The 26,312-nt window shown below is 34.7% G+C and overlaps 1 protein-coding gene across 5 annotated transcripts in view; it reads right to left on the reverse strand.

The window, feature by feature from the left end:
- The window catches only part of WDR72 (WD repeat domain 72), a 221,541-nt gene that overhangs the window by 90,689 nt on the left and 104,540 nt on the right, over positions 1–26,312 (reverse strand). For all 5 annotated transcript variants that reach the window (XM_046655247.1, XM_046655246.1, XM_046655243.1 and 2 more), the window contains one exon: positions 1,141–1,958. In XM_046655247.1, the coding sequence (XP_046511203.1) occupies positions 1,141–1,958 (818 nt within the window). The remainder of the gene's footprint in view (positions 1–1,140; positions 1,959–26,312) is intronic.

Raw genomic sequence — 26,312 nt, forward strand, 5'->3', positions numbered from 1 at the left:
GTGGGCAGTTCAAACAGTATCTCTTCCATAAAGGCTTTCTGATGGTTTCATCTCACACTAATTATTCTCTTTACACTGACCACCTGTAATACTTATCTATCCTATGAATGTTTTTCCTTGTTCCTTTACCCTGCTTCAGAGTTTCCTACTTATTTCACGTGCATTATCTTTATCATTTGAATGAGTTCCTACCCAAAGGAGAGATTTATTTATATTTCCTCTGTAGGCTAGTGTTAAGGCCAGTAAGGATTTGGTGCATTGAATTCAATCCTCTAACATCAGACTATGGAAAACCACGTTGAATTTTAGCAGTGGGAGAGGGTAAACATCCAGAGTCAAGGTTAGTAATTAATTAGGCTCTAGAATAAGCCTTGAATCAGCATCTAGGGAACTGAACGAATCTTGAGGTTGATACTTTCTCTTCATAAGCCTCAATATCCTCATCTATACAATGAGCAAAATAATAGTACCTGTATCCCAGCTTTGCTGTGCATATGAAATGAAATCACGTATGTAAAGAGCTTATATGGTGACTAGTAGACATTAAACATTCAAAAAAATAGTTATTACTGAACTGTAGTTTCTAGAAATGAATTACTGATAGTCTCTTCTATTTTAATACGCCAGGGTACAAATTAAATAGTGGAATTTGAGGTGTAAAATCTTCAAACATTTCCTTTCCTGATGATATATGAAATACATCATAGGCATTTACCTAAACGTTCTTTGTTCCTACTTAATTCACAGCAAGGATAACGGATTTTAAGGTGTGCACGAATCTATCTATCGAATCATTCAGCATCCAGCAGTATGATTTCCCTGGCACATATTATGAGAGCAAAGGATTTGTTGTTTTGTTGAATGCAACAAATTTTGAAGTTTTGTTGAATGAATAAATTTTAAAACATATAGATTTATTGTCTAAATTATCTTCTAATACCAAAGAATTAAAAGGTAGATTTTCTTAAATATGTTTTGAGCCGAAGGAATTCTTGCATATTTACTCTTTATGAGAAGAAAGGAAGGAAAGAAGGAAAGGAGAGAGGGAGGGAAGAAGTCTAGAGAGCTGAATATTGCAAATAATGATAACATTTTTAAAGTCTAGAATAATAATAGCCAAAATTTCTAGGCATCTCTTACCTGTCAATTCCACATGCCAATTCTAAAGGCATGTTAACTAACTTATTAACTAAAAATATTCTGCTCAATAAATAAACTATAGTTTTTGACTCTTGCAAAGAATCACAATTATTTTCCAGTCCTCTCTGCATCCCAGTCTGATTTGGAAGAGTGGATGTGTATTTATTTGACAAGTCCAAAACTTTACTGGAAAACAAATTTACTTTTGAATAGTCTTTCTTCATTTCAGCATTGCATACATCCCAACCTGGCAGCATCAAAGAGAAGTGATCTTCACTTGAAGCAAGTCCTAAAGAAACGGGACCCTGAAGCTTTAAAATATTGAGATGCTTAATGCAGAGATTATCTAATTCTTTATCCACGCCCCATGGTAAAAGGCAAGAGAGAAGCAATTTAGCTGTGTCTATTGTGAGGTTGGCATCGACTTTTCTTGATGGCTTAGGGTGCATCTTTTTGGAGCACTTCATTTTCTTTTGCCTTTTAACGCCATCATTTTCTTCTAAGAATTTGATGGTATTATCTCCTTGGGTTGGGCTTTCACTAACAGGCTTGGCTTGTGCCTCCGCTGGGAGAGGACCACAGGCAGTTTTATTTCTTTTCAGCGTCAATGTTTTCTTCTCGACTGTGCTTTTGGCTCTTCTCAGAATCTCACTACCATAAAACGAATTGGAAGGGTCAACATCACAGACTGGAGTTGGCAACAAAAGTTCAACAAGGTTTTCCAGATCAAATAAAAGGATATGAAAGCCAGTACTACTCCATTTTGTTTTCACAGGCAAGACATTAAAAGGTCCTGAGAAACACTTGGCATCAGCAACCTAAGTGAGATAAAAAAAGTTATGTGTCAAAGTTCTTATTTTTTAAGTGGTTTTATTATAGTTTCCATGATATTAAAATGGCATAAAAAGGAAATATTAAGTAACAGTACAACTAAAGGCAAGTCATTTCAATTTTTTTGTCTTAGCTGTAAAAATTCCCCTCTAGGGGCCGGCCTGGGGGCACAGTGGTTAAGTTCACATGTTCTGCTTCTCAATGGCCCAGGGTTCACCGGTTCAGATCCCGGGTGCGGACATGGCACTGCTTGGCACGCCATGCTGTGGTAGGCGTCCCACATATAAAGTAGAGGAAGATGGGCACGAATGTTAGCTCAGGGCCAGGCTTCCTCAGCAAAAAAGAGGAGGACTGGCAGTAGTTAGCTCAGGACTAATCTTCCTCAAAAAAAGAAAAAATAAATAAATAAAATAAATAAATAAAAATTCCCCTCTAAATTAAACATTCTACATTCTAAGATTCTTTGAAAACTTTTTTTCCTTTCTAAAACTTATTTTTCTCTAAAAAATTATGAATTAGGCCTGTGGAGTAAGACAGCATCAGATTAACGTCCTTTAATACACACTTTCACTTCTTCCTATCAATATAATACTGAAGACATACAACAGGGAAAAAGTGGGTTTGAACACTAAAGAGAACAGTTAGAACATCTACAAGAATTTAGGAAGTCTTTTACTAAAAATGGTCTCTCCAAATGCGTTAAAATTTTAAATAATTGGAAGTAACCTAAATGTTAAACAATATCAAATTGCTTTTAAGGCTCACCTTGTGGACTTGCATTATTCTTTCTCTGTCTAAAATGAGTTTGCCCTAAGTACTAGCATAGTGGGCCCCTATGTTTCAGTTATGTTCCTTCTCACATATAAGGCCTTCCTTGAGTACCTAATCCCTCATACCAACCCATTACTCTCCATCCTCTTTCCTGCCTTTTTTTCTTCTTCGTACTTATGATCACCTTATATTATATGAAATATTTGTTTACTGTATATTTTCCCCAATAGCATTCAAACTTCACCTTTGCAGGAGTTTTATGTATTACTTTGGTCCTAAGGCCTTTAAGATGATGCAGCATTATTAAGAGGCTCAATAAATATTTCTTGAATGAGCTTATCATATTTATACAACAGAATACCACTGAAATTTTTTTGGAGGAGGATTAGCCCTGAGCTAATGTCTGCTGCCAATCCTCCTCTTTTTGCTGAGGAAGACTGGCCCTGAGCTAACATTCGTGCCCATCTTCCTCTATTTTATGTAGGATGCCTGCCACAGCATGGCTTGACAAGCAGTGCACAGGTCCGCACCCAGGATCCCAACTGGCAAACGCTGGGCCTCCAAAGCGAAACGTGTGAACTTAACCACTGCACCACCGGGCCAGCTTCTCAAATATTTTTAAATGATGGTGTAAAACTATATTTATTGGGAAAAGAAGTGTTCTATTAGGCAGGAAAAATAATCCCCTTTTTGTAAAACTACATGTGTGTGAATATATAGATATTTCTACATATTGATATATACATATATACACATAAGCACAAATATATGTATATAAATATATAGTTAATATATAATATAAGCACATATATTATACATAGTCAATACATATATAGTCAATATAAATATATGTGTGTGTACATACATCTGTTATATATATAGTCACAAAGAACATGCAACAAAATGTTAAAAACAGTTAATTGAGAAGAGGGGATTAAAATGATCTTTATACTTTAGGGGCTTTTGGTTTTTTTATTTAGTCTTTTGGAATTTTTTGCAGTGATGATCTATTTAATTTACAATCATAGAAGGAGAAAATTTTAAAAAACAACCATAAATAATTTCTAAAAGTAAAAAGACAAAATGGGGACAAACCTAAAAAACACATTTTTCCACCAATAAGATAGTAGAAGGGTTAGTATAATTATTAACAAATAATTTCTGAAAACCAAAAATAGTACTATACAGACTGAAACATGGGCAAATAGCATCAACAGCAATTCACAAAGAATAATATTCAAATTAAAATATTGATTACCACCAGTAGTAATTAAGAAGTGAAATTAAGATAATACTATTCATTACCTATTAATTTAGCAAAGAGAGTTTCTTACATTAATTTATTTAATGTTTAATACATACAAAATAATATATAAATCATACATTTAGTCTTTGTAAGATTATCAATGTTGTAGACCAAGAAACATGGACATAACTATACAGTATCATTATCCATAAGTGCTCCAAACTAGAAACAACCTAAATGTCCATCTATAGTGGAATGGATAGACATTGTGATGTATCTATGCAATGGAAAAATATGCAACAATGTAAATGAAAGAACTATAGACATTCAAAAACATGTATAAAATGTATGACTCTACCAACATAATGTTGACCAAAGAAGCTAGACACAAAGGAATTAACTGTCTGCCTTATCTATAAGGATACTGGTTACCTTTGGAGGACATAATTTCTGGGGTGCTGAATATTTTACTACTTAATCTATGTAGTGATTATGCAGGTGTGTGCTTTGTGACAGTTCACTGAGCTGTATATTTTTGTCCTGTGTTCTGTTTTTTTTTTCTATAGGTGTTACACATTTCATAGTAAATAAATAATGTAAATGAAAAGTTAAAGGAATATTAACCAAGTGTCCCCAGCCAGGTTAGAAAATAGAACCTGTCCTGATTCTATACCCCTGCCTACTGTCAGAGGTAACCAATATTGGAATTTCATGTTCATGATTTCTTTGCTTAGGTTAAATATATACTCCTAATAGACCTATTTAATTTTGCATGTTTTTTATTTTCATATAAATATTAATTGTGCTATTTATAATTTTCCCTGATTTACTTATGCTGAATTTGACTTTTGCAAAATTCATGGTGATGATTATAGTTGTATGTGGTTCTTTCATTTTCACTGCTTAAAGTATTACATTCAATGATAACTATAGCTTATTTATCCATTGCTTTTAAGTCGACATGTAAATTATTTTCAAGATTTACTATTACAAAAAGAAAAAGTTTACAGGAATATTCTTTGGGTAAAGACTTTTGGTGCACATTTTCAAAAGTTTCTGGAGTAACATTGATAATTCACAGAATATGCACTTCTTCAACTCTATGAGACTATTTCAAATTTTTTCCTCAAGTGATTGTATCAATTTATAAATCTCATAGCATTGTATAAAGAGTTTCCATGTTCCACATCCTTATTAACACAGGATCTCATTTTTGTCAATATGAAGAATATAAGTTGGTATCCCTTGTAGTTTTAATTTTCATTTCTTTATTACCATTAATTGAATATTATTGCAATATTTCATTGGCCTTTTATGTTTGTTCTATAAAATGCCTACCTATGGTTTTTATAAACTTTCTATTTGTCCTTTTCTTATTGATTTTTAGGCTTATGTATTTATTCTGGAAGTAATATTTTGTTGGTTATGTGGTCCAAATATCTTCCATTTGTGGCTTGTCTTTTCACTATTTTTATTAGTCTTTTCTGAAGAACATAGAATTCCTATTTTTAAACTGTCAAATTTAGGAAACATTTACTTTCAAGATTATACCTTTTGAGTCTTCTTTAAAAAGAAAAATGAAAACTTTCCCTATCTAGAGGAAATAAAAATTTTTATCTATACTTTTTCTAAAATTTAAAGTTCCACACAAGTTTTTAATTCTTTTAATACTTTTTCATTTTCATGTTTGGTTTGCAATAGGGAATAATTGTCATTTTTTTAATGTCAATATCCAAATGTTCCATCATCATTTGTGAATTTGTCCTTTTCTCACTGATCTGTTACCTAGGACATTAATCAATTTATCTATGGCTGTACAATACTCCATTGTTTAATAGCTTTACAAAAAGACAAAATCTGGTTGGTAGTTTCTCGTATCCTGTTCTTCCTATGGTCTTTTACTCTTCTATATAAATTTGTGGATGTTCCTAGAGTTCCAGATTATATCTCCCACTTATTTAGACCCTGGTTAATTTCTTTTGATAGCTTTGTAGTTGTTCAAAAGATTGTTTATATGATTTGCTTATCAATTTTTAATCTTTCTGTAGCATCTATAACTATGGGTCCTTTTCATTTCTGGTATTATTTTTGTTGCTTTTGTTTTTTTCTTGCTAGAGGTTTGTCAATTTTTATATTCTTTTCAAAGAATCAAATTTTGACTTTGCAGATCCTCTCAATGGAACAATGTTTTTCTTGGAGGATGGTTTCACTGAGTATACTATTTTAACTTGACTTATTTTCTCACAGCATTTTTGAAGGCATTATTCTGTGGTCTTCTGGCTTGCTTTGATGTGGTTGAGATGTCAGCAGGTAGTCTGCCACTCCACTTGTCTTTTCCACTGCTTTTTAGATCTTTTTATCTTTAATGTTCTGCTTAGAATTGTAGAGTCACCACAATTCTTCTAGGTGTGGATGTTTTCCACTAAGCCTACATCATATCTGAATATTCCTATATTTCATTAATTTTGTGGCATTCTCAGACTTATCTCTCTATTTTCTCTCCCTATTCTATTATTCCCTTATGCAACCCTGATTAGCTATTTGTCAGACAGTCTATCCCGTTTCAAGATTTTCATCTCTTTGTCTCTCTGTGCCACATGCTGGGCAATCATTTCAGAATTTTTCTTTTACTTTGTCAATTTTCTTCTCACCTGTCTTTACTTTGCCATTTAACTTACCCATTGAGTTTCTAATTTTTGATTTTTACATTTTTTCATTTCCAGAAGTACTATTTGGTCCCTTTAAAAAACAAATTGGTCATTTTTATAGCCAGTTACTTCTTATTCATATTTTTAAACCCTTCTTTTATTTTTTAAAGACACTTATTTTGTGTGCTATGTCTGTAATTCCAATTTTTAAAATCTTCATGAGTATGACTCTGTTTTTTGATTTTGCTGATGCTCTCCTGTTTCCTTATATGTTTTGCAATTTTGTGTGTGTGTGTGTGTGTGTGCATGTGTGAAACATTATTGGTGAGGATCCTTTGAGACATGGGTTGAAGATGCATACTTCAGGAGAGGATTTGTGTTTGTGACTGCCAGGTACCCAGGGGTACTACAAACAGGGCCCTCTTTAAACAAAAATTTCAGTGTAAGAGTTTGTCATTCTTTGCTGGTAGTGTGAATTCTGAACCTTAACCTGTGTGAAGTCTGGATTATGGTTATTACTTCTCATGTAAAACTACTTTCCCCCATCCATCAAGGGTTAAAGCCAACAAACACAAATGTCTTTATTATCTCCTTTTGTGGAATATATCCATCACCTAGGTTCACTTTTTCACTGCATACGTAGCTCTTAGAGGAAATGGATTTATGCAGTGATCTCCAACCCAACTTCCCATCAATGCACTGGACATGGACATTCTCTCTAATCATCTGTGTAGCAGTTACAAGTAAAACTGAGTGAACTCAGGGCTTAGCAAATGCTCTTTCAGCTTTCTTCCCACCTGTCTGGATTTGTGCTCTCATTTAGATTTTTATCTCTAACACTTTCTTTTAAACTCAGATATGTATTATTTTTAGGGGTGCATTTTAAAATATGTTCTCCACTACTTTTAGAGACTCGAGCAGAACTGATGCTTAAACTATTCGCTCACAAAGAGATAGAAAATTGGGTTTGTAAAGAGCATTAAAAATTAAAATATTCAGTTTTGATAACAAAGAGAGAAAATAGGCACTCTCTTACACTGCATGATGGGTATAAACTGGTACCCTTTTTATGGAAGGAAGTTGGCAAAATATATCAACAACCTTAAAATATTATATACCCTTGGATGGAGAAATTCTTTTAAAAATAATTTATCCTAAGGGTAAAATTACAAAGATGCACACAATTATATGAAAAAGAATGTTCATTATAGAATTTTGTATATGAATAAGCTGAAAACAACTTACACGTTCCATGATATAGATTTGGCTAAATATATGATAGTATATGCACACATTAAAACACTAAGCAGATATTAAAAAGAGTTCTTTGTAAAATATATAATGCCATGGCAAGAAATTCTCATATACTGCTGATGGAAAACACCTAGATTTAAAAAGTACAATTCTATCTTTTACAAAATTGCAGTGATTTCTTAATATCTCATATGATTATATCTATTTTTAAAATAAGTTATACAAAAACCTATACTTTACCATGCTAAACAAAAGTTCTTTTAAAAAAGTAATCAAAATTGCCAAAGAAATTGTCAATAATAGATATGGCTATCTGTTTTTCACATGTACCTCCAAAACAAAAGTACAATAATCAGATTAAACTTAGAAGCATAACAAAAAAATTACAAGATAAATAATCAAAGACTAATATTTTAGATATACAAAGAACTCAAAAAATTAATTAGTAAAATACTCATGACTCAAGAGATAAAATAAGGAAAGGAGATTAAAAACACAACAGAGGGGAACAGTCTTTAAATCATTTGCCTCTGTAAAAAAAAAGTGTAAAATTTTATATACTATACTGGTTTTGATCACTTAAATTAGCGAAAATTTTTGCAAATTTAATAACAAACAAAAAGTAGAGTATCCCACCTGTTGAGCACTCATTTCAACCTGGACTCTGAAAAGATCTAGATGGCCAAAACCTTTTTCAAAAACATTGTGGCAATATAGATAAGAATCTTAAAAATATTCAGTATCATCTCCTCTAATTTAGATGTTATCTCTTGTTCTTGGAGGTCACCGTTCCCAGTTCCTTCCTTTGGACTTATCCCTGGTTTTCATTCACTCAGCATTCATTCAAGAGGTCCCTGCTGAGGGCCTACTAAGTAGAACACAGTGTGAGCAGCTGTCCACACAACGCAGAACAAGACCCAGCACCTGCATGGATGCAGCTCACCCTCTTTACACACAGAGGGGAGAGAGACAGTGCCAAGCAATAACCACATCTTTTGGATGAGGGCAGAGAAAGGGCAAATATAGGAAACTATAAACGTATGAAGCAGGTACCTCACATCCAGCCTTGAGGACACAAGAAAGGGCCTAAGCAGAAGTGACCACAGAGGGGCTGGCCTGGTAGTGTAGCCGTTAAGTTCATGCACTCCGCTTCAGCAGCCCAGGGTTCACCAGTTTGGATCCCAGGTGCAGACCTACTCATCACTTATCAAGCTGCGCTGTGGCAGGCGTCCCACGTATAAAGTAGAGGAAGATGGGCACAGACGTTAGCTCAGGGCCAATCTTCCTCAGCAAAAAGAGAAAGATTGGCAAGAGATGTTAGCTCAGGGCTAATCTTCCTCAAAAAAAAAGTGACAAAAGAGATATGAAAGATTAAGGAGAAATGAACGAAAGAAAAGTGGGAGGCCAAGTATTCTAAGCAAAGGGAAGAGCATGAGAAGACCCTGGAGTGATGGCTGGAAGAGGGGTGAGAAGGTATGTAGATAGCATGTAATGTAAAAATTTCAGCACGGCTAGAGAGTAGAATACGGGAATGTAGAATGAGCCAGACAGGACAGGAGGCAGATTACATTAAAGCCTTGCTAACTGCTGAGTTTCAGATTTATACTAAGTGCATTTATGACCCTTGAAGTGGTATTTAAGCAAAGAAGTCACCCAGTCACAAACTATTGCCATGGCTTTTTCTGAATTACCAGTTAATCAAGCAGGCTGAAGGCAGGGTTCTGCCCTCCTATGCACTTCTGCATCCTCAAAGCTATAATCTTCTCTGGCCACAGCATCTAGACCTCCTTAATTACTGGGCCAATCAAAATGATGGCAATGATTCTGGCAATATGACACATTCTCTAGTCTGGTCTCATCTTCTTATTTTGTGATCCACACAGCCACAACAGGCCCATTTCACTGCTGTAAACAAAAGTCCTAAATTTCTGTCCCTAAATATGATCACCTTAAGGCTCAGGAGCAACTGGATGCTTTACAGTATTTTCAAATCATAAATGTTATTCCAAATTTATTTAACATACAACAAATTTCATTTCTATTTGGAAACAAGTCCATTAGATTATATTTTAATAATCCAAGTCAATTGTTATATTTTAACGTCCTAAAATGATTAAATATTATAATTCTAGCCTGTCATTATTGTTTGAAATGTTTTAAATCTTTTAAGAAATAATGAGTATATTTTAAGTCACCAAAGGACTTTAAAAACAGTATTTACCATTATTTTGGATATAAGTAACATAGAATGACAATAAATGCCTATAATAGTAATTCCTGAGTTTTCACATATTATAGATTGGGCATACATGATATATTTAGTAATGTTTAGAAAAGGCTATAGTTAATCTTAACCTTATTTATATTTATACATTACCTAGATACAATATATTCCTCAGACAAGAATTCTATTAAAAGTAGCCTGCTAAATCATGACTGATATCCTGCAAAAATATGAATATACTTAGATTACTTTTAGGATGATAGAGTATATCTAAACCATCATTATAATAGAAGTGTTTTAGAAACATTCATCATTTTGATTACAATACAAAAGTCTAGAATAAGTACTTAAACACAAAAAGTATTTCCTTCAATCTACGTCACTGCAAAAATGTGAAAGCTAAAGATAAATTTTAAGTTAGTAGTTTACATGTTGTTGAGAGAATGCTCTCTGATTGCCTGACAGATAATTCCCCAAAATGTCCTGTCCGGGCTTTGCACACATAGACAAGGTGCTGGTGTTTCCCCAACATCACATCACTGTTAGTCCTACTCTCTGAAGTTCCAGGTTGAGGCAAGAGAGGAGATGCTGTTTACAATCAGGACAGCAAGAGGGTATCGCTGAAGGATGATGTCCATTCCAGCCCCCTTATTTTCGGTAAGGCTGGGGAGAAAATGGTACCGATACATCTACATGTGAATGCCGTAAACAGCAGGTGGGGAATAAGAAGAGGCACACAGAGCAGAGCTCTCTGTCTGAAGTACGCAGACTTTGGGAAAAGCTACTGAGTCAGAAAGTCTGCAAGTAGAATCCCAGATGGCCAGCGGGCCGAAATCATTCCTCTAGTGCTGGCAAGAACCCAGACTGAATGACAAGTGAAACTGAAGTCAACAACACAAAATTCAAACTTGCAACAACCCAATATACATATCAAAGGGAAACCCAAAAAGACTCCAAAGTTTAGAGGAAAAACTGTAATAGGTATGAAGTATAAGTCGAACACCTTTATGAAAAAGAAGTCTATTCATTTATTTTTTTTTCCTTCATCCTCCTGTGTTCAGCTTGTGCCTTTTCCTTTTTCATCTGATTCAGAAAGACAAAATGATTAAACAAGACAGGTTTTACCCCCTGCCTTTGAAGGTGGAAACACATTGTCTAACAACATGTTCTGATAAATCTTCTCTCTGAAAACATATTGGATCCCCCACTGTGTTTGTTGTAAAAGGATTTCACTGCCCAACCTACCACAACCACAAAATACATTTGGTAAAACTGATGCTTAAAACTATCTTCATCTTCTCACTTTTGTGAATTTGTGCAATAATACCTAATACAAATATTTAAATACTAAGTAAGAAAACATATAAATGAAAGCTGCAAAAATATTTTAGACATTTTGTCATGACAGAGCAAGAAGAATTTAAAAATTACCTAATTGGACGCTTTCCCCTTAAACTAAGGGAAAATGAGGAACAGAGAAGTAGAGTGACTTGTTCAAAGTTACTCATTTGGTAAATAGCCAAGTCAGGATTCCCAAGTCTATTTTTTCTGACTATTCTTCAGATGACATTATCTACTTAAATTTTTCAAAGAATAGAATAATGTTTCCTATTTATCATTTCTAAGATATACAAGGGATCCTCATCAGCTAAGGATTTATTTTACGAAATGTCATATTCACTGAGATGTATAAGGAAGAAAAAGTCATCATTAAGTGAAAATATTCACAATCAACTGATCATTTATAAAATTAGTACCCAAACACTCCTCCCTTTCTAATATAAAGGCCCATCTCCATCCATTTGTCAGCCTCTGAATGATTATTAGATAATGCGATCCAATTGCAAAGTAGATAGCAAATACTATTAAAGATGCAGGATTATACTAAATCCAGACAGTGATGTCACACCTGACTCACACCCAATGCCACTGACAAATAAGGATCCAGCAGAGGAGACCAGTTAAGGACCGAAGAAGAGAAAATTAATTCAGATCCTTCAAATGACACATCTTTTAATATAAAGTGTATAAGAGAAGCTTGTTTTTTTTAATCCTTTAACAGCTAACTCATCAGTTTAACCTGTCCTCTCTAACGCCTCTGACCAGCGGTGGACCATCTTTTACTTTCTGTATTCTGATCACAGGAACTAAGATAGCTGCTTTTCAATAATTTCACCTCTTTTTGTTCTCAACCTTCTTTTTCCAGGTGTGCTTATAACTTTCACCACATGTTTTAATAACATGCAAGAATTGAGGAACTCGTCATGTAAAATATAAGAAAACAAAGTTTAGTAATCTGAAAGACCCTATGGTGACGAGTCATTCTAAAAACTAATGGCTAACTAGGTATGGATGAAGCCACTGAAACAGATTGGAAAATAATCATAAAAATATACAAAGATTCTGCACTCTGAAACCTCCGAAAATTTCTAAATTCTTTCTATTCTTTAAATAAACAAAGACTGGAAGTCACAGTTGATGCGTTACAAGTGTAGTTCACGCAAGGAAAAAAGATTAGTAGCAAATATATCTACACTCAAGGAAAAGTAGCCACATCGAAAGATTTATGACAATGGGAATTTTTCAAATAAGGGATGGCGCAGATGATGGGGGAAACGTGATATCTATGTATTGAACACTATCACTTTCTCTATGGATTTTCCTTTTCTGGACATTTTATATAAACGGAATCATTCAATATGTGCACTTTTGCATCTGGCTTCTTTCACTTAAGCAAAATGTTTTGCGATTCATTCATATTGTAGTATGTATCAATATTAGATTCTTTTTTATTGCTGCATCCCTATTAGTTTTGTACTGGACAAATGATCTTATAATTGAAGAGAAATAAAAATGTTTTAACATGTTGATCTGAGACCTTCTTTATGCTGATGAAAACATTTCCTTTGCACAACATTTCTTTCCTTCCACATTTTCACCATTTGAGTTTAGGGACCATTATCATTTTATGTGGCTTTTCCCAGAACACCTTTACTTGTTGCCTACCTTGAACCCAGCCTGCACAGTACTGCCAGAGTAATCTAGGGTCAAACAAACAAACAAACCAACCAACCAAAACTGCTTTGAATATATTACATTTAGATTCTGAAAAGCTCCCAAATGCCTGTGGAATTAAGTCCAAATTCATGGGGTTGGCATCCCCGGCTTCCAGTCTAGCCCTTTTCTCTCTGCCTTGTGTAACTTTACTACCCCTCCTCCATTGGGTCAGATTTCTCTGACTGATCCTCCTCCATGTTTGACTTGTGTCCACGTCTGTGCCTTTGCCTCTGCTTGTCACCTCAACAGCCATCCTTCTCTTCTCAGGCTCTATCCCAAATCCTACTCCTACAGTGCTACATCCCTGCCCACTCCAGCCCCATATTCTCTCTCCTCTCTCAACTCTTGAGCACTTACTCTCTGTATCACACTTTGAGCCTTAGGCAGTCACGGAACATTTTCATGTGTGAAAGTTTAATCTTCCCCAAAGAGCGAAGCTCTTTCAATCCAGGAACTGTATCTTCTGGTGTGAGCTATTTGAGAGCAGGATCCATATCTAATTCTTCTTCTTCTTCTGCTTCTTTTTGCTACTTCCCAAATCTATATTTTGCAAATAGTAGTATTCAAGGATATTCATGGAATAAAAAATATTTATATGTCCTACAAAAGCAGCAAAATGAATTCACGAAATAGTACTGACTAATGAATGCGGTTTTGTCCATCCTTAACCCTAAGACAAGAAGTGAACAGAAGTAAACTTCGACATTACTATCACTACTTCACCCACAAAGAGCTGGGAATAATTCCTAAGATATGCATGTCCAATCTTTTACTGCAACATTAGACAGGGTCTTTCTTCAGGTGTGAGATAAAAAAGTTACTACCACAGTTGGGGCTCCCTAAAGGCAGCTCCATCACTGCCAAATATTCCCAAATACTCCCACCATAGCAAAGTAAGAGATGCTCAAGTCTAATTTTCAATCAGCATGGCTTTCATTTCCTTCCAAGCACACAACAGAGGGTTATGCTGGTGTAGAAAAGTGACACAAGGAAGAACAATGACAGATTTCTGCTCCATTGCAACACGGCAAAGGCTTATTTAACTATGGTCCTGGAAGTCAGGGAAAGTGACATTTAGTCACTGGTACTTCAACAGAGCAAACATCCGTCTAGACTTGTAATCAGGATTTTATACTTATTCCTAATCACATTCTTTGGCACACGCATTTCACCAAACTACAAGGAAACATATTGAAAAGTCAGAAATGTTTTTTCTAACTTTAAAATATCAAGAAGGTATTATTTGTGCTCTAAAACATGTGTATTAAACCATAGTTACCACAGCAGCAGCCTCTTCACTAAGTCTACTCCATCTCCTGACCTGCCTGCAGCCACATTCTCCCAGTGAACCAGACTTAAACTGGACACCATCTTTTCCTCCTCTTCCCTTAATCCTCATTTTCTTCAGTGCCTCTCATACCATGTCCCTTCCTTCACTTTTAAATCATTCATTCAATCAGCTATCCATCAAATGTTTACTAAGCATCTACTATGTGCCAGGTGCTGTGCCATATGTGGAAGACTCAGTGGTGAGCAAGACAGACAGTCCCTAATGCATGCAGCTTGAGGTCTAGATCATCTCACTCGAACTTCTTCCCAGCCTCCTCTAATTGCAATCAGTGCTTGGCACTGCTGCCTGATTCTTCTGTGGTTCATAGTTTGTCTTGGCCTTTCAGTCTTTTCTGATTTCTCTCCCTCTGTGTTTCTTCTCATGCTGAGATTGCCCTAACCCCCATCTACAGAAATTCTACCCCTAAATAAAGCTCATTTTCCCAAGAGACTTCCTTACCCAAACCTTTTCTAATCTCCCTTTCTGGTTGTAATCTTGTTTCATGACACTTTGATTTCTTTTCCAACATTTGCCTTTTGTCATCAGTATATGTACAAGTATCATTATTTTCTCCTCCTCCAGTCTCTAAGGTGAGTATGCCTCACCTCAGCGCATTACACCAGTAGGAATTTAGGAATGCGTTCTGTTACGAGTTCATAAAACATGAGGTTTTTTTATAGGAGACTTCATTGAGCCTAACAGTGCCAGATAAGCTGAGTCACAGAACCACTGAGGAAAAATATACTTATTTCATGTCATTCTCCCTCCAGAAACTACTCAATACTGAAACGTAATGGTTGAGGATGTTATTCCAGGTCTTTTTGAAAAATAACAAATAAAAACCAGCACGTTTTTAAAAATTATTACTAAGTATGCCTTTGTTTATGGTAACTTGGGATTCAGCCCTTGGGTGTCAGTCCTGCACCTTTCCATAAGCCCATCTCTAATCTGTGTGATCAGAGAAATTCACTTAGGAAACTGTCGCTTAAGTGAAAAATAAGTGTCTCACAACACTAGCCCATTTAAGCACCTAATTACAGGGTCAGTCAAGAGTCAACCTGCTTCATAACAGATTGCCCTGGCCAGTGGGTTCCTGTCTACCCAGAGCTTCAGTTAGGGTGCCCCCACTCTTGGGTCCTGGTATACTTGGATGTCATTGTCCTGACTTTGGACTGTGTCTCCTCCAAATTTTATTAATGCAGAATTTGGACTAATTTGGAAAAGGACAAAAATATTCTTTAAGTAAAAGCCATTTCTCCATAGATTACAAATGAAAACCACCGTTTTCTATGCCTTCTCTGAACATACCTATGCCTAAAATCATGGAGCAGTTTTCTGGTTCTTTTTAAAATTTTTTGAAATGGAATTTCAGGGTGAAAAGATATGCACCTTTAAAATGTTGGTTAAATTAGACTGTGCTCCTGCAAGTTCATTTCAAAACACACTTCAACCAAAAGTGAGTGTATATAAGTTATTCTGTCATAACATTAACGAGTTCAGCACTTCTTTTAATATTTATTCATCTGATAATAGGAAATTTGCATTGATGTTTTTTAGTAAGAAAAACTTAATGACTATTTTTATTTTTCTGATATTTAAGAGTTAATCTTTGTCCAATTTCCTATTTTACTATTTATCTTTACCATACCAATTTGTAAGAACTCCTTTGTATGTAAAGATATTAATCCTCTATAGGATATATTGCAAATATTGTTCAAATCTCATTAGGCTATAAATTTATAGATTTTGGAGAGTTTTGCAATACAATTTAAAAATTTTTAAACAGTAAAAACTATAATTTTTTTCATGTATCTTTTGGGAATTTTGCCACTCAAATCTTTCAAACCCAATTACTAAAAACATTATTATATATTTTCTTCTAGTAATCTATCTATATTTAAAACTTTTATTCATCTGAAGTTTTATTTTTATTAAAGCTAGAAAGTAGGGATATAATTTCATATTTTACCAAAAAATTATGCTCAATTATACAGAAGCCACTTATTAACTTTCCCCTATGATTTTAAGTGCCATTTTTTCCAAACAGCAATTTATAATTTATATGCATGCTCATTTCTGGACTCTTTTTCTTTTCCACTTATCTATTTGTCTGTTCTTGAAGCACTAACGAACTCTGTTGCAGATAAATAGATAGATGGATGGATAGATAGATAATGTTTGACATCTCAGAAGGACGCTCCATGCCCATCATTCTTCTTTCTAATTTTTCTTAGCTCATTTTATAAATTTATTTTTTCAAAAGAATTTTGTAATCAACTCATGAAGTTCCCAAAAACCCACCAAGGAGATTTTGAAATTTGTGTTATTAAATGTATAGATTTGTGACTATGAGAAATCTTTAAAATACTGTGCTTTCTACAACTAGAAGGACCCACAATTAAAACATATACAACTACATACTGGGGGGATTTGGGGAGAAAAAGCAGAAAGGAAAAAAAAAGATTGGCAACAGTTGTTAGCTGAGCTGCCAATCTTTGAAACAAATAAAAAATAAAAAAATAAAATAAAATACTGTGCTTTTCTTCTGCAGTTACATTGAGTTATTAAATCAACATATTTTTCATGTCTTTTAGTATTTTTTAAAACATGTTTTCATAAAGGTTTTGGATATTTCTTATCAAATTTATCCTTTTTTATTTTCTTCTTTTCTATTGCTATTATCAATGAAATTTCTATATTCATTGTACCTTCTAACTAGTGTTTTTTATATTAGTATATGAGTTTTGTTTTCAGCACTGCCATACTTAACTTTATTTTTTGTTTGTTTTATTAGGTTTTCTATTCTATTCACATTTTTTATATAGATTATCCACTATTACTATATTTGAATAAAAGTAATTTGTTTCATTCTTCCCATTTTTACTACTTAAATTTCTTTTTTTCATCCTTTGCATTTGCTAAAACTGCCAGAAAAAAAGAAAGTAAAAGAATAGTAGAGACAGTATGCTATTATAAATTAAATTGGTATGATTATTGCAGTTTTTTATTTAAAAAATCATTTGATTGGGACCGGCCTGGTGGCGCAGCAGTTAAGTTTGCACCTTCTGCTTCTCGGCGGCCCAGGGTTCGCCAGTTCGGATCCCGGGTGAGGACATGGCACTGCTTGGCACGCCATGCTGTGGTAGGCGTCCCACATATAAAGTAGAGGAAGCTGGGCACGGATGTTAGCTCAGGGCCAGGCTTCCTCAGCAAAAAGAGGAGGACTGGTAGTAGTTAGCTCAGGGCTAATCTTACTCAAAAAAATAAATAAATAAAAAATATAAATAAAAATACACAACTTTGTAACAGGGGGCTTTGGGAGAAAAAGGAAAAATAAAATCTAAAAACAAACAAACAAACAAACAAAAATCATTTGATTCACACATTTTCTTAATATTGGCTAAATTGGAATGGTTTCCCTAGGTCCATTTATGTGAATAAGCATCCTTCTCTAATCCCTGTCATTCAAATTTGATTTACACAGTAATATCAGGTAAATGAAAGAATACTGGGTCCATTTTAACATTATAAACTAGTAATAATTGCATATTAACATAGCCAATATAGCTTTCCCCATCAAAGATTTTCTGAAAGAGAAAACTAAAATAGTATTTACTGGGGGCTTCGTCCAAAGTCTAACCATAGTAGATCTGTATATACTGATAGAGACAGATGTCTGTCAAATATTTTTGACTTAACAACTTTAGAATAGTATCTATAATATAATCTCATTTCTCTGTGAAAAAGAAATTTATACACATGCACACACCAACACACATGTCTATATTTTATGGTCTAGAAAGGAACACATCAACAGCATCACAGTAGTGGAGGCTAACACAACAGCTATGGTTTGAAGAGCGAGAGAGGTTTCTTTACTATCCATAAATGTCAGGGTCTTCCCTGTACTGCCAGGCATTCATTTCCTAAAATTCAGCCTTGATCCATTAGTGATACATAAAAACCAATACTGCTACATTGTATTTTGGAAAGTCTTAAATTACAACATAAACTGTACCTGAAAAGTCAAATTACTGTATATATTACTGACATGATATCCAGGAAAAGAAAATGCTTTTATATTTTCCCCCCTCAAATATATCAAGACATGCCATCTACTTTGACTGACTTAATACACATAACCACATAAAAATTTCATGGAAAGTACAACTTAAATGCTATTTTACCTATCCACCTTCTTGTCTCTGAAGGATGTTTACCATTGGGATTCAACTTATTCTGGGAACTCTGCTACCTCCCTTAAAATACACATTTCCATTAGCTGATGCGAGTCCCACATTGGTTTACCCTCTTTCCTAAGACACTAGCTTTTTTCCTAATAAGACACACACTCCTGATGAACGAGCTCCTCCTTTGCCTGTTACCTTGCCCTTTGGCTGATTCTATGGTAGAAAATAGAAGTTAGAAAGAAAAGTGAAAGAATTGTTATTAAATGTAATGATAAATTAACATTTATCCAGTGATAAAAAGTTTTCACACAATTTTCACTTTCGAATTATTTGGTCTAAAAAAATAGAACTCAGAAGTAAGGCAGATATTGACTTAAGGATTCTTTGGTTTATGAATATTTATGACGTGGGCCATAATGAGTGCCTGGTCTCCATACCAGCAGCAAATTAATTAATTAATGTAATAATAACTCAATGTTTATTGAGGAGAAAATTTTAATTCAGCAAGTCAAACAATCCCTTGAAAAGCAGAAACAAGTTATTAGCAATTTTTTTTTTCTTTCAGAAATGCCTTCTTCTATCTGTCCTTGAAAAGATGATAAAGCTCTCCATTCTAGCCTTGAAAGCTGAAGTCCCCGGTTGTTTTGAAGTGCTAAGCACTAAGGTTTCTAAAATAAAAAACAACAACAACAAACAAACACATAGATACAGAGAGCAGATTGGTGGTTACCAGAGGAGATGAGCAGAAGGGGGTGGGTGAAAGGGGTGACAGGGCACATATGTACAGTGATGGGTGGTAATTAGACTTTGGGTGGTGAACATGATGTAGTCTACACAGAAATCGAAAATGAAGTACAACTGAAATTGATATGATGTCACAAACCAATGTCACCTCAATAAAAATTAATTAAAAAATAAATAAAATTAATGGGAGCTGGCTTGGGATGTTTCCCACCAACTGCCTTTGGGGTAATCAAATACAGTGCTAAGAACCCTGTCAAAAAGTGAAGGAGAGTGAAGAAGTTGAATCTTTTCTGGAGCTTTCTAGCTCCTCACATATCTAGTTTTAGTCCAGAATAATCCTAGATAATGTTTGCTTAAATTAAAAGCTGAAACGTGTGTGCTTGTGTGTAGAAAGAGAGAAAATAATGCTTTTCAACAATTTACTGATTTCCAAGATCAAACCTAAAATGTCTAAACTTTAATTAAAGAGGCATTTCCATGGAGAATTATAATAACATGTCATTTAATTTTATATGTGCAAACTAAATGTATGAAAGACTACTTTATCCACTAAAAATGTATACAGTAACAAACTTTTAATGCAGCACCTGGACCCTCCATTATAAAAACAAAATCAACTTCAAGTATTATGTTTAACTGTAAATGTTGTTAATATTGCTCTGTATATAATTATTTGAGGAATAAATTTCTATCACGATTTGAGGAAAATGGGGTATCTATCAGTCATGAAATGGAGTGATCCTTGAGGTAAATTCAAGTATTCGAGGAAGGGAAGAGTATCCATATGCTTATTGATTTTTACTCATTCTATATAGGTGGGGCTATTTTAAAGCAGACACAAACAAACCAAAAACAAACTGTACTTCACATATACAACTGGAAATGTGAAATAAGATTTATTTTACTATATCTGTGCTTGCAATTGGAAATTCTCTCCTTTAATCTATCTTTTCTCAGCACTATATAATTTATCTTACGATATTTTTATGGAATAAATCTAGACATTCAAAAGAACTTACTCATATTCCTGCATGGGAAATTATCTTTATTGACAGAAGCCAGTAACTATTTTTAAAAGGATTTTTTTTATCGGTTGACTAAATGAAGATCTACAAAGGGCTTTGCTCATATCACACCAAATATATCTCAACATTTATAACAAATGATTCAGTTGCATAGAAAACCATAAGCAGGTAGAGATATACCAGTTACAAAAAACATATACCTTACAAAGATATGGAAAACCATTGATGGAATGATAAGAATGAAGAAACATCCTAACAACGTATAAATCAAACAACCAGGTATAAATGAAAGTGCCAGCCATTCATTTTTAGACCTATTGAGCCCTCGCTTGCTGGAGATAGCTGATGGTAGTAAAAACAGTCTCCCTCCAAAAGGTCAGTGGAGAGCAGCGTGATTGGCAGCACAAATAGAAGACAAAGGAGAAAGCCTTCAATCTGCAGCTGATGCACAGGAAGAACATAGGGAGCTGAGTTTACAACAGAGACAACATTACCAAGCTAATGGCATGGGCAATCATGGGGCTACCATGCATCCTGGGTATCAGCAGGGCAGCTATTTTCAGCTAAGTGTTAGAGTACCTTTTTGCTTTCTCTCACCACTGCAGGGGTAAAACAACCTAGTGCAGGAAACCTACTGACTGGTAATAAATTACTATATTGGATACTTTTTGTTTTCTTTCAGCAATGACTTTACTGTGCATTCTTGCTATCATTACCAATTTAAGTGGAGCCTGCTTTAGTGAACTGTATCTAACAGTATATCAGTCCCGACGCTCCAATTGCTTTGGCAAGTATCACAGGGTCAAGAGGCTCCTTTGACCTTTATCATCTAAGTCTTTCTGACCACTCACTATTTGAAGCAATCTCAGCTGAACAGATGGACACTTTCTGTGACACTATAAAGCATAGAATATAAAGATAAATGAAATTGTGTTTCAGGCTTCAAACTGGTTTATGAGTGTAAAATACTGTTAGTGTATCTTACAAAATCTCCAGTTTTAAAGTGCACACTCTGACTCTGGCTAATGGTCAAAATTGCTTGATTCTTTTTTAATTTTATGTTTTGTTTTTTAAGTTTGAGGAACAGCAGAATTTTGTACAGCACAACTAAGGGTTACCTGGCACATTTTAATTATTACAACAATAGCCTATTTTAAAATGAAGGGTATACTTTTCATTACTGTGCAATGATATCATTGCATGTTTTTCTATTAATGATGCATCAAGAAAGTCATACCGTACACAGAAAAATTAAGATTATAAGTGATGAATGAAGATTTCAATTTGCCTTAGGCATAAATTTTTCTCTTAAACTATGTCATTTACCTACTGGAAGAAGATCTTAGTATTTTTACGTATCTGGATGTGAAAGGAAAATGACTAAGTAGCAGCTTTATATTTTATTAATCTGTTTGTTAGTATACCATCATGGTTATTTCAATATTTTGAAATTTTTACTTTAACGTAAAGTAGAAGATGTATATTTTTCTTCATTTGAACTAAAGGTTGGTCTCCTTTAAATAAAGTGGTCATATAACTTATTGTTCAATCTAGGCCACTTTTGAGAGTGGAATAGCTCACTATTAATAATTATATTGGAATAATAGGCATACACCAGAATTGTCCCAGTGAGCCTGGATGTATGGTCACCCTATCTTAAAGGAATATGGCAAAAAGTATGTTTATTAAAAAAAAAATCTGTATTTCTGTATCACTCTTGAAATGTGACTATTGTTTTGTAAATCACAATCATAATTCTATGTCTATTTTTTAAATGACTAAAAAGATAATTTTTTTAACTTTCAAGTTCAATTTACTTAGTTTCAATTGTTAAAAACTTCTGATTTGTGGTAAATGAAAAAATAACCAAAGCCCCAGCATAAGAATATTAATGAATCATTCATAACTTTTTATTTCTATATTTTATGCTTATAAAGTTTATATAACTAGTATCCTGTTATGGTATTTCCAAAATGATCTCTCAGCAATCAAATAAATTTCTGTAAGGCAAACAAATTTGGTTGCAGGCAAGTAAGAAAAAATAGATATAATCGATTTAGAGTTAAACAAACCACCTACCACTTTTAAAGAACTTAGAAGTTCAGGGAGAGAGGGAGGCATAGAGGAAGGGAAAGAAGAAGGTAGACAAAATTACCAAGAGGTCAGTAGGAATGTTTCAGAGAATTCTGGAATGGGAAATGGCTAATAGGTTAGAGACAGATGCATACTCCCCCCAAAAAAGAACCACAACCACAGTTGTGCCCTCACCTTCTGAAAAGGGACAGAAATCAAATACCAGCTTTACAGTTTCAGGTTTTTTGTAAGTAATTCTGAAAAGTAAATGCACAACACAATCTCCTTTCTAGGCAATGAAATACCAAAGTGACAGAGACCTAATTAAGGGAAAGGCACTGAGAGAGTTCAGAAAATAACGGCAAGTTGACATGTGGCCAAATACGAATTATCGAAAATAATTCACGTAATCAAACGATAGGGACTGAATATTTGTGTCCTCCCAAAATTCACATGTTGAAACTGTAATCTCAATGTGATGGTATTTGGAGGTGGGGCCTTTGTGAGGTAATTAGGTTATGAGGAGGTACCCTGATGAATGGGATTAGTGCCCTTATAAGAAGAGGCCAGAGAGCTAGCTGGCTGTCTTTCCATCATATGTAGGTACAACAAAAAGACAGCCATCTGCATCCACGAAGAGGTCCTTCATCAAACACTAAATCAGCCAGCACCTTGATCTTGGACTTCCCAGCCTCCAGAACTATGAGAAATAAATGTCTGTTTCTTAAAAGCCACCCAGTATAAAGGATTTTGTTATAGCAGCCTAAGCTATCAAAAAGAAAAATCTAGAAGTGATTAAGGATCATTGCTGATAAACTTCTCCAACATTTTACTGAAGCCAAAAAATCCCTCTAAATTGTAGGGCATCACCAGTACTAGAGACAATATAGAAAAGATTATCCTATCTTGGTACTAAGCTATGGTGAGGACTCCATCAGAATGCTGGCTAAATCTGGCCAGATCTCAAGAACAAAATGTGAAGGAACAGAACTATTTTTGCACACAAAAAGACTAAAAAATAATATGACTCAGTCTAGAACCTTGAAAAGATACGTTTCATTATTGTAAAATCATAATAATACAGAATACGAAATGTTAACTCAGACACCAAATTCTGAATTATAGAAGAGACTAAAAATATTGATATACATTTACAGATTTAAAAAATGAATTAGTAAGAGAAACAAGAGACATCTGAAAGCAATCCTTAACTTTACAAAAATAGCTTTTGCTATATTATTTTCTCCTTTAATAAACAATGCTAATACTATTTACACAGTATTAAAAATAGAGAAAAACAAGAACAAAAAGAAAATTAAAATCATTCATAATCAAAACATCTAGGGAGATCCTTAACTTTTTGAAGTAGAAATCTGGACAGAAACCATGCTTTCCCACAAAATTTCATAGAATTTTATAGACAAAAAGGGTCTTGGAAATTCCATCTGTATAGTCATTAGTATTTTACCAAATGCTTCTAGTTTTCCTCCTTTCCTAGCACATGGCTTCTGCTTCATCTGTCTGGTCTCTGGGACTACGAAGAGCAGAGACTCTCTTCTAACCTCAGATTGGTACATGGAGTGAGCAAGAAATAAATTTAGGTTATTTTTAGTTAATGAGATTTGAGGCATTGTTTGTTGCTAGAGTATAATCTAGTATATCTTGATCTAAACATTATCCAACTTGATATCAAAAGATAGATGAATACATAGATAACTGTAAAGGATAAACATCCATATTAATTCTCCACTCTACTCTCTACTACTACCATACTCATACTTCCGTACTCTCCATACTTCACTTCTGACGCCAGATGTGTTGGGGTTTTCCCACACCAAACAATTCTCAGATACCAGAGCAGGATGTCCTCCAATTTAATGCAATTCTGACACTACCTACCTGAAAATTGCATCTGATCCCACAGGTTAAGGGCTTAGTCCCACAAGACTAGCCCCACTCCCAAACTTCATATGCCAATTGGAAGTCCAGGTTGTCACTTGTGTTTCTAACCAACTGACTATAAATCAGAGGTTCCTACAACTTCTTCTTTGGGTTCAATCATTTGCTAGAATGGCTCACAGAACTCAGGAAAACAGTTTACTTACTAGATAACCAGTTTATTATAAAGGATCTTAAAGGGTAGGAATCAACTATGAGATGAAGAGATACATAGGACAAGGTATGTGGGAAGGGGCACGAAGCTTCCATGCCCTCTCTAGGAGCACCACCTCCATGTGTTCAGCAACCTAGAAGCTTTCCAAATCTGGTACTTTCACCTTTTTATGGATGCTTCATTACATAGGCATGATTGATTAAATCGTTGGTCATTAGTAATTAATTCACCCTCCAAATCCCTCTACTCGCCAGAGGTCACCGGGTGGAGCTCTGAGTTCCAACCCTCTAATCACGCAGTTGGTTCCCTTGGCAACCAGCCCATCATCCTGAGGCTATCTAGGGGCATTCCAAAAATCACCTCATTAACATAAACTTACAGGTTGTTGAAAAGGCTTGTTACAAGTAACAAAAGACACCTTTATGGCTTTTATCACTAAGGAAATTCCAAGGGTTTTATGAACTGTCTACCAGAAACCTTGGATGAAGACCAAATATATATTTCTTACTATATCACAATATCGCAATAATCAAGAGAGGCTTGGTGACTGATTCACTCATGCGGCCATTCATTTAGTCAACCAATGTGCTCAAGTGCCAAAGTTTAAATTAGAACGTAAATTGACTACTCCCACTCCGGTGCTCTTTCCACCACAAAAAAATATGATCTCATGTTTATGTGCCTTATGTTTTCCCTAGAAACTACTAGCAGACACGGAAACCAATTTTTTTCTGCCCATTTCTGAAACATGGTCACAACTGTTTGAATGAACACTTCATAATTCAACTTTGGTCTACTTTGCAACTTATAAACAAATTCAACGACACCCATAGAAAAAAATTAACTTGTCCTATCTGCTTTTTTTTTTTTTTGAGGAAGATTAGCCCTGAGCTAACATCTACTGCCAATCCTCCTCTTTTTGCTGAGGAAGATGGCCCTGAGCTAACATCCATGCCCATCTTCCTCCACTTTATATGCGGGACGCCTACCACAGCATGGCGTGTCAAGCGGCACCAGGTCCGCATCCAGGATCTGAACCAGCGAACCCCGGGCCTCCAAAGCAGTACGTGTGAACTTAACCACTGCACCACCAGGCCAGTCCCTCTGCTCTTTTTAAATAGCAACCGTTTCCTTCAAGTTTTTTACCTCTCTATGTACATAATTGTCAATTAAGATAACAAGTATGTGTTGCTAAATTACTCTGTACTCATCCCCCAGCAGAGACAAAAAGTAATTAAAAGAGATGTGCTGTGGATATGCTAATTTGACTTACTCCAGTCACCCTTGCTTCTCAACTATAACATGTCAATGGTATCATGCTAATGCTTTCTAAACATCATACTAATAAACTTATAATTGGCCAAAAGGTCAGAAAGAATGTAGTTTGAAGGAAAAATAACTTAGTCAGAATTGGTTTACCACTAAGTAGACCAAAGGACCAAAAAAAAAAGTGCTTTTTCTCTTTGGAATGATTCTTAGGTGTATTTACATAAAGGGTAATCAGCCAAACACTTATTTTTAGATATATGTCTCTGTGTGGCCACGAGATATTTTAGTCAATTCAATTTAACACATACTTATAAAATTGAAATCAATATCCTCACCTAAAAAAAAGTGTATAATTTAAACTAAAGTTAATGAAATGCCTAATTGAGCAAACGAGTTC

The sequence above is a fragment of the Equus quagga genome, chromosome 2 (assembly GCF_021613505.1).
Source record: "Equus quagga isolate Etosha38 chromosome 2, UCLA_HA_Equagga_1.0, whole genome shotgun sequence".
Classification (NCBI taxonomy): domain Eukaryota; kingdom Metazoa; phylum Chordata; class Mammalia; order Perissodactyla; family Equidae; genus Equus; species Equus quagga.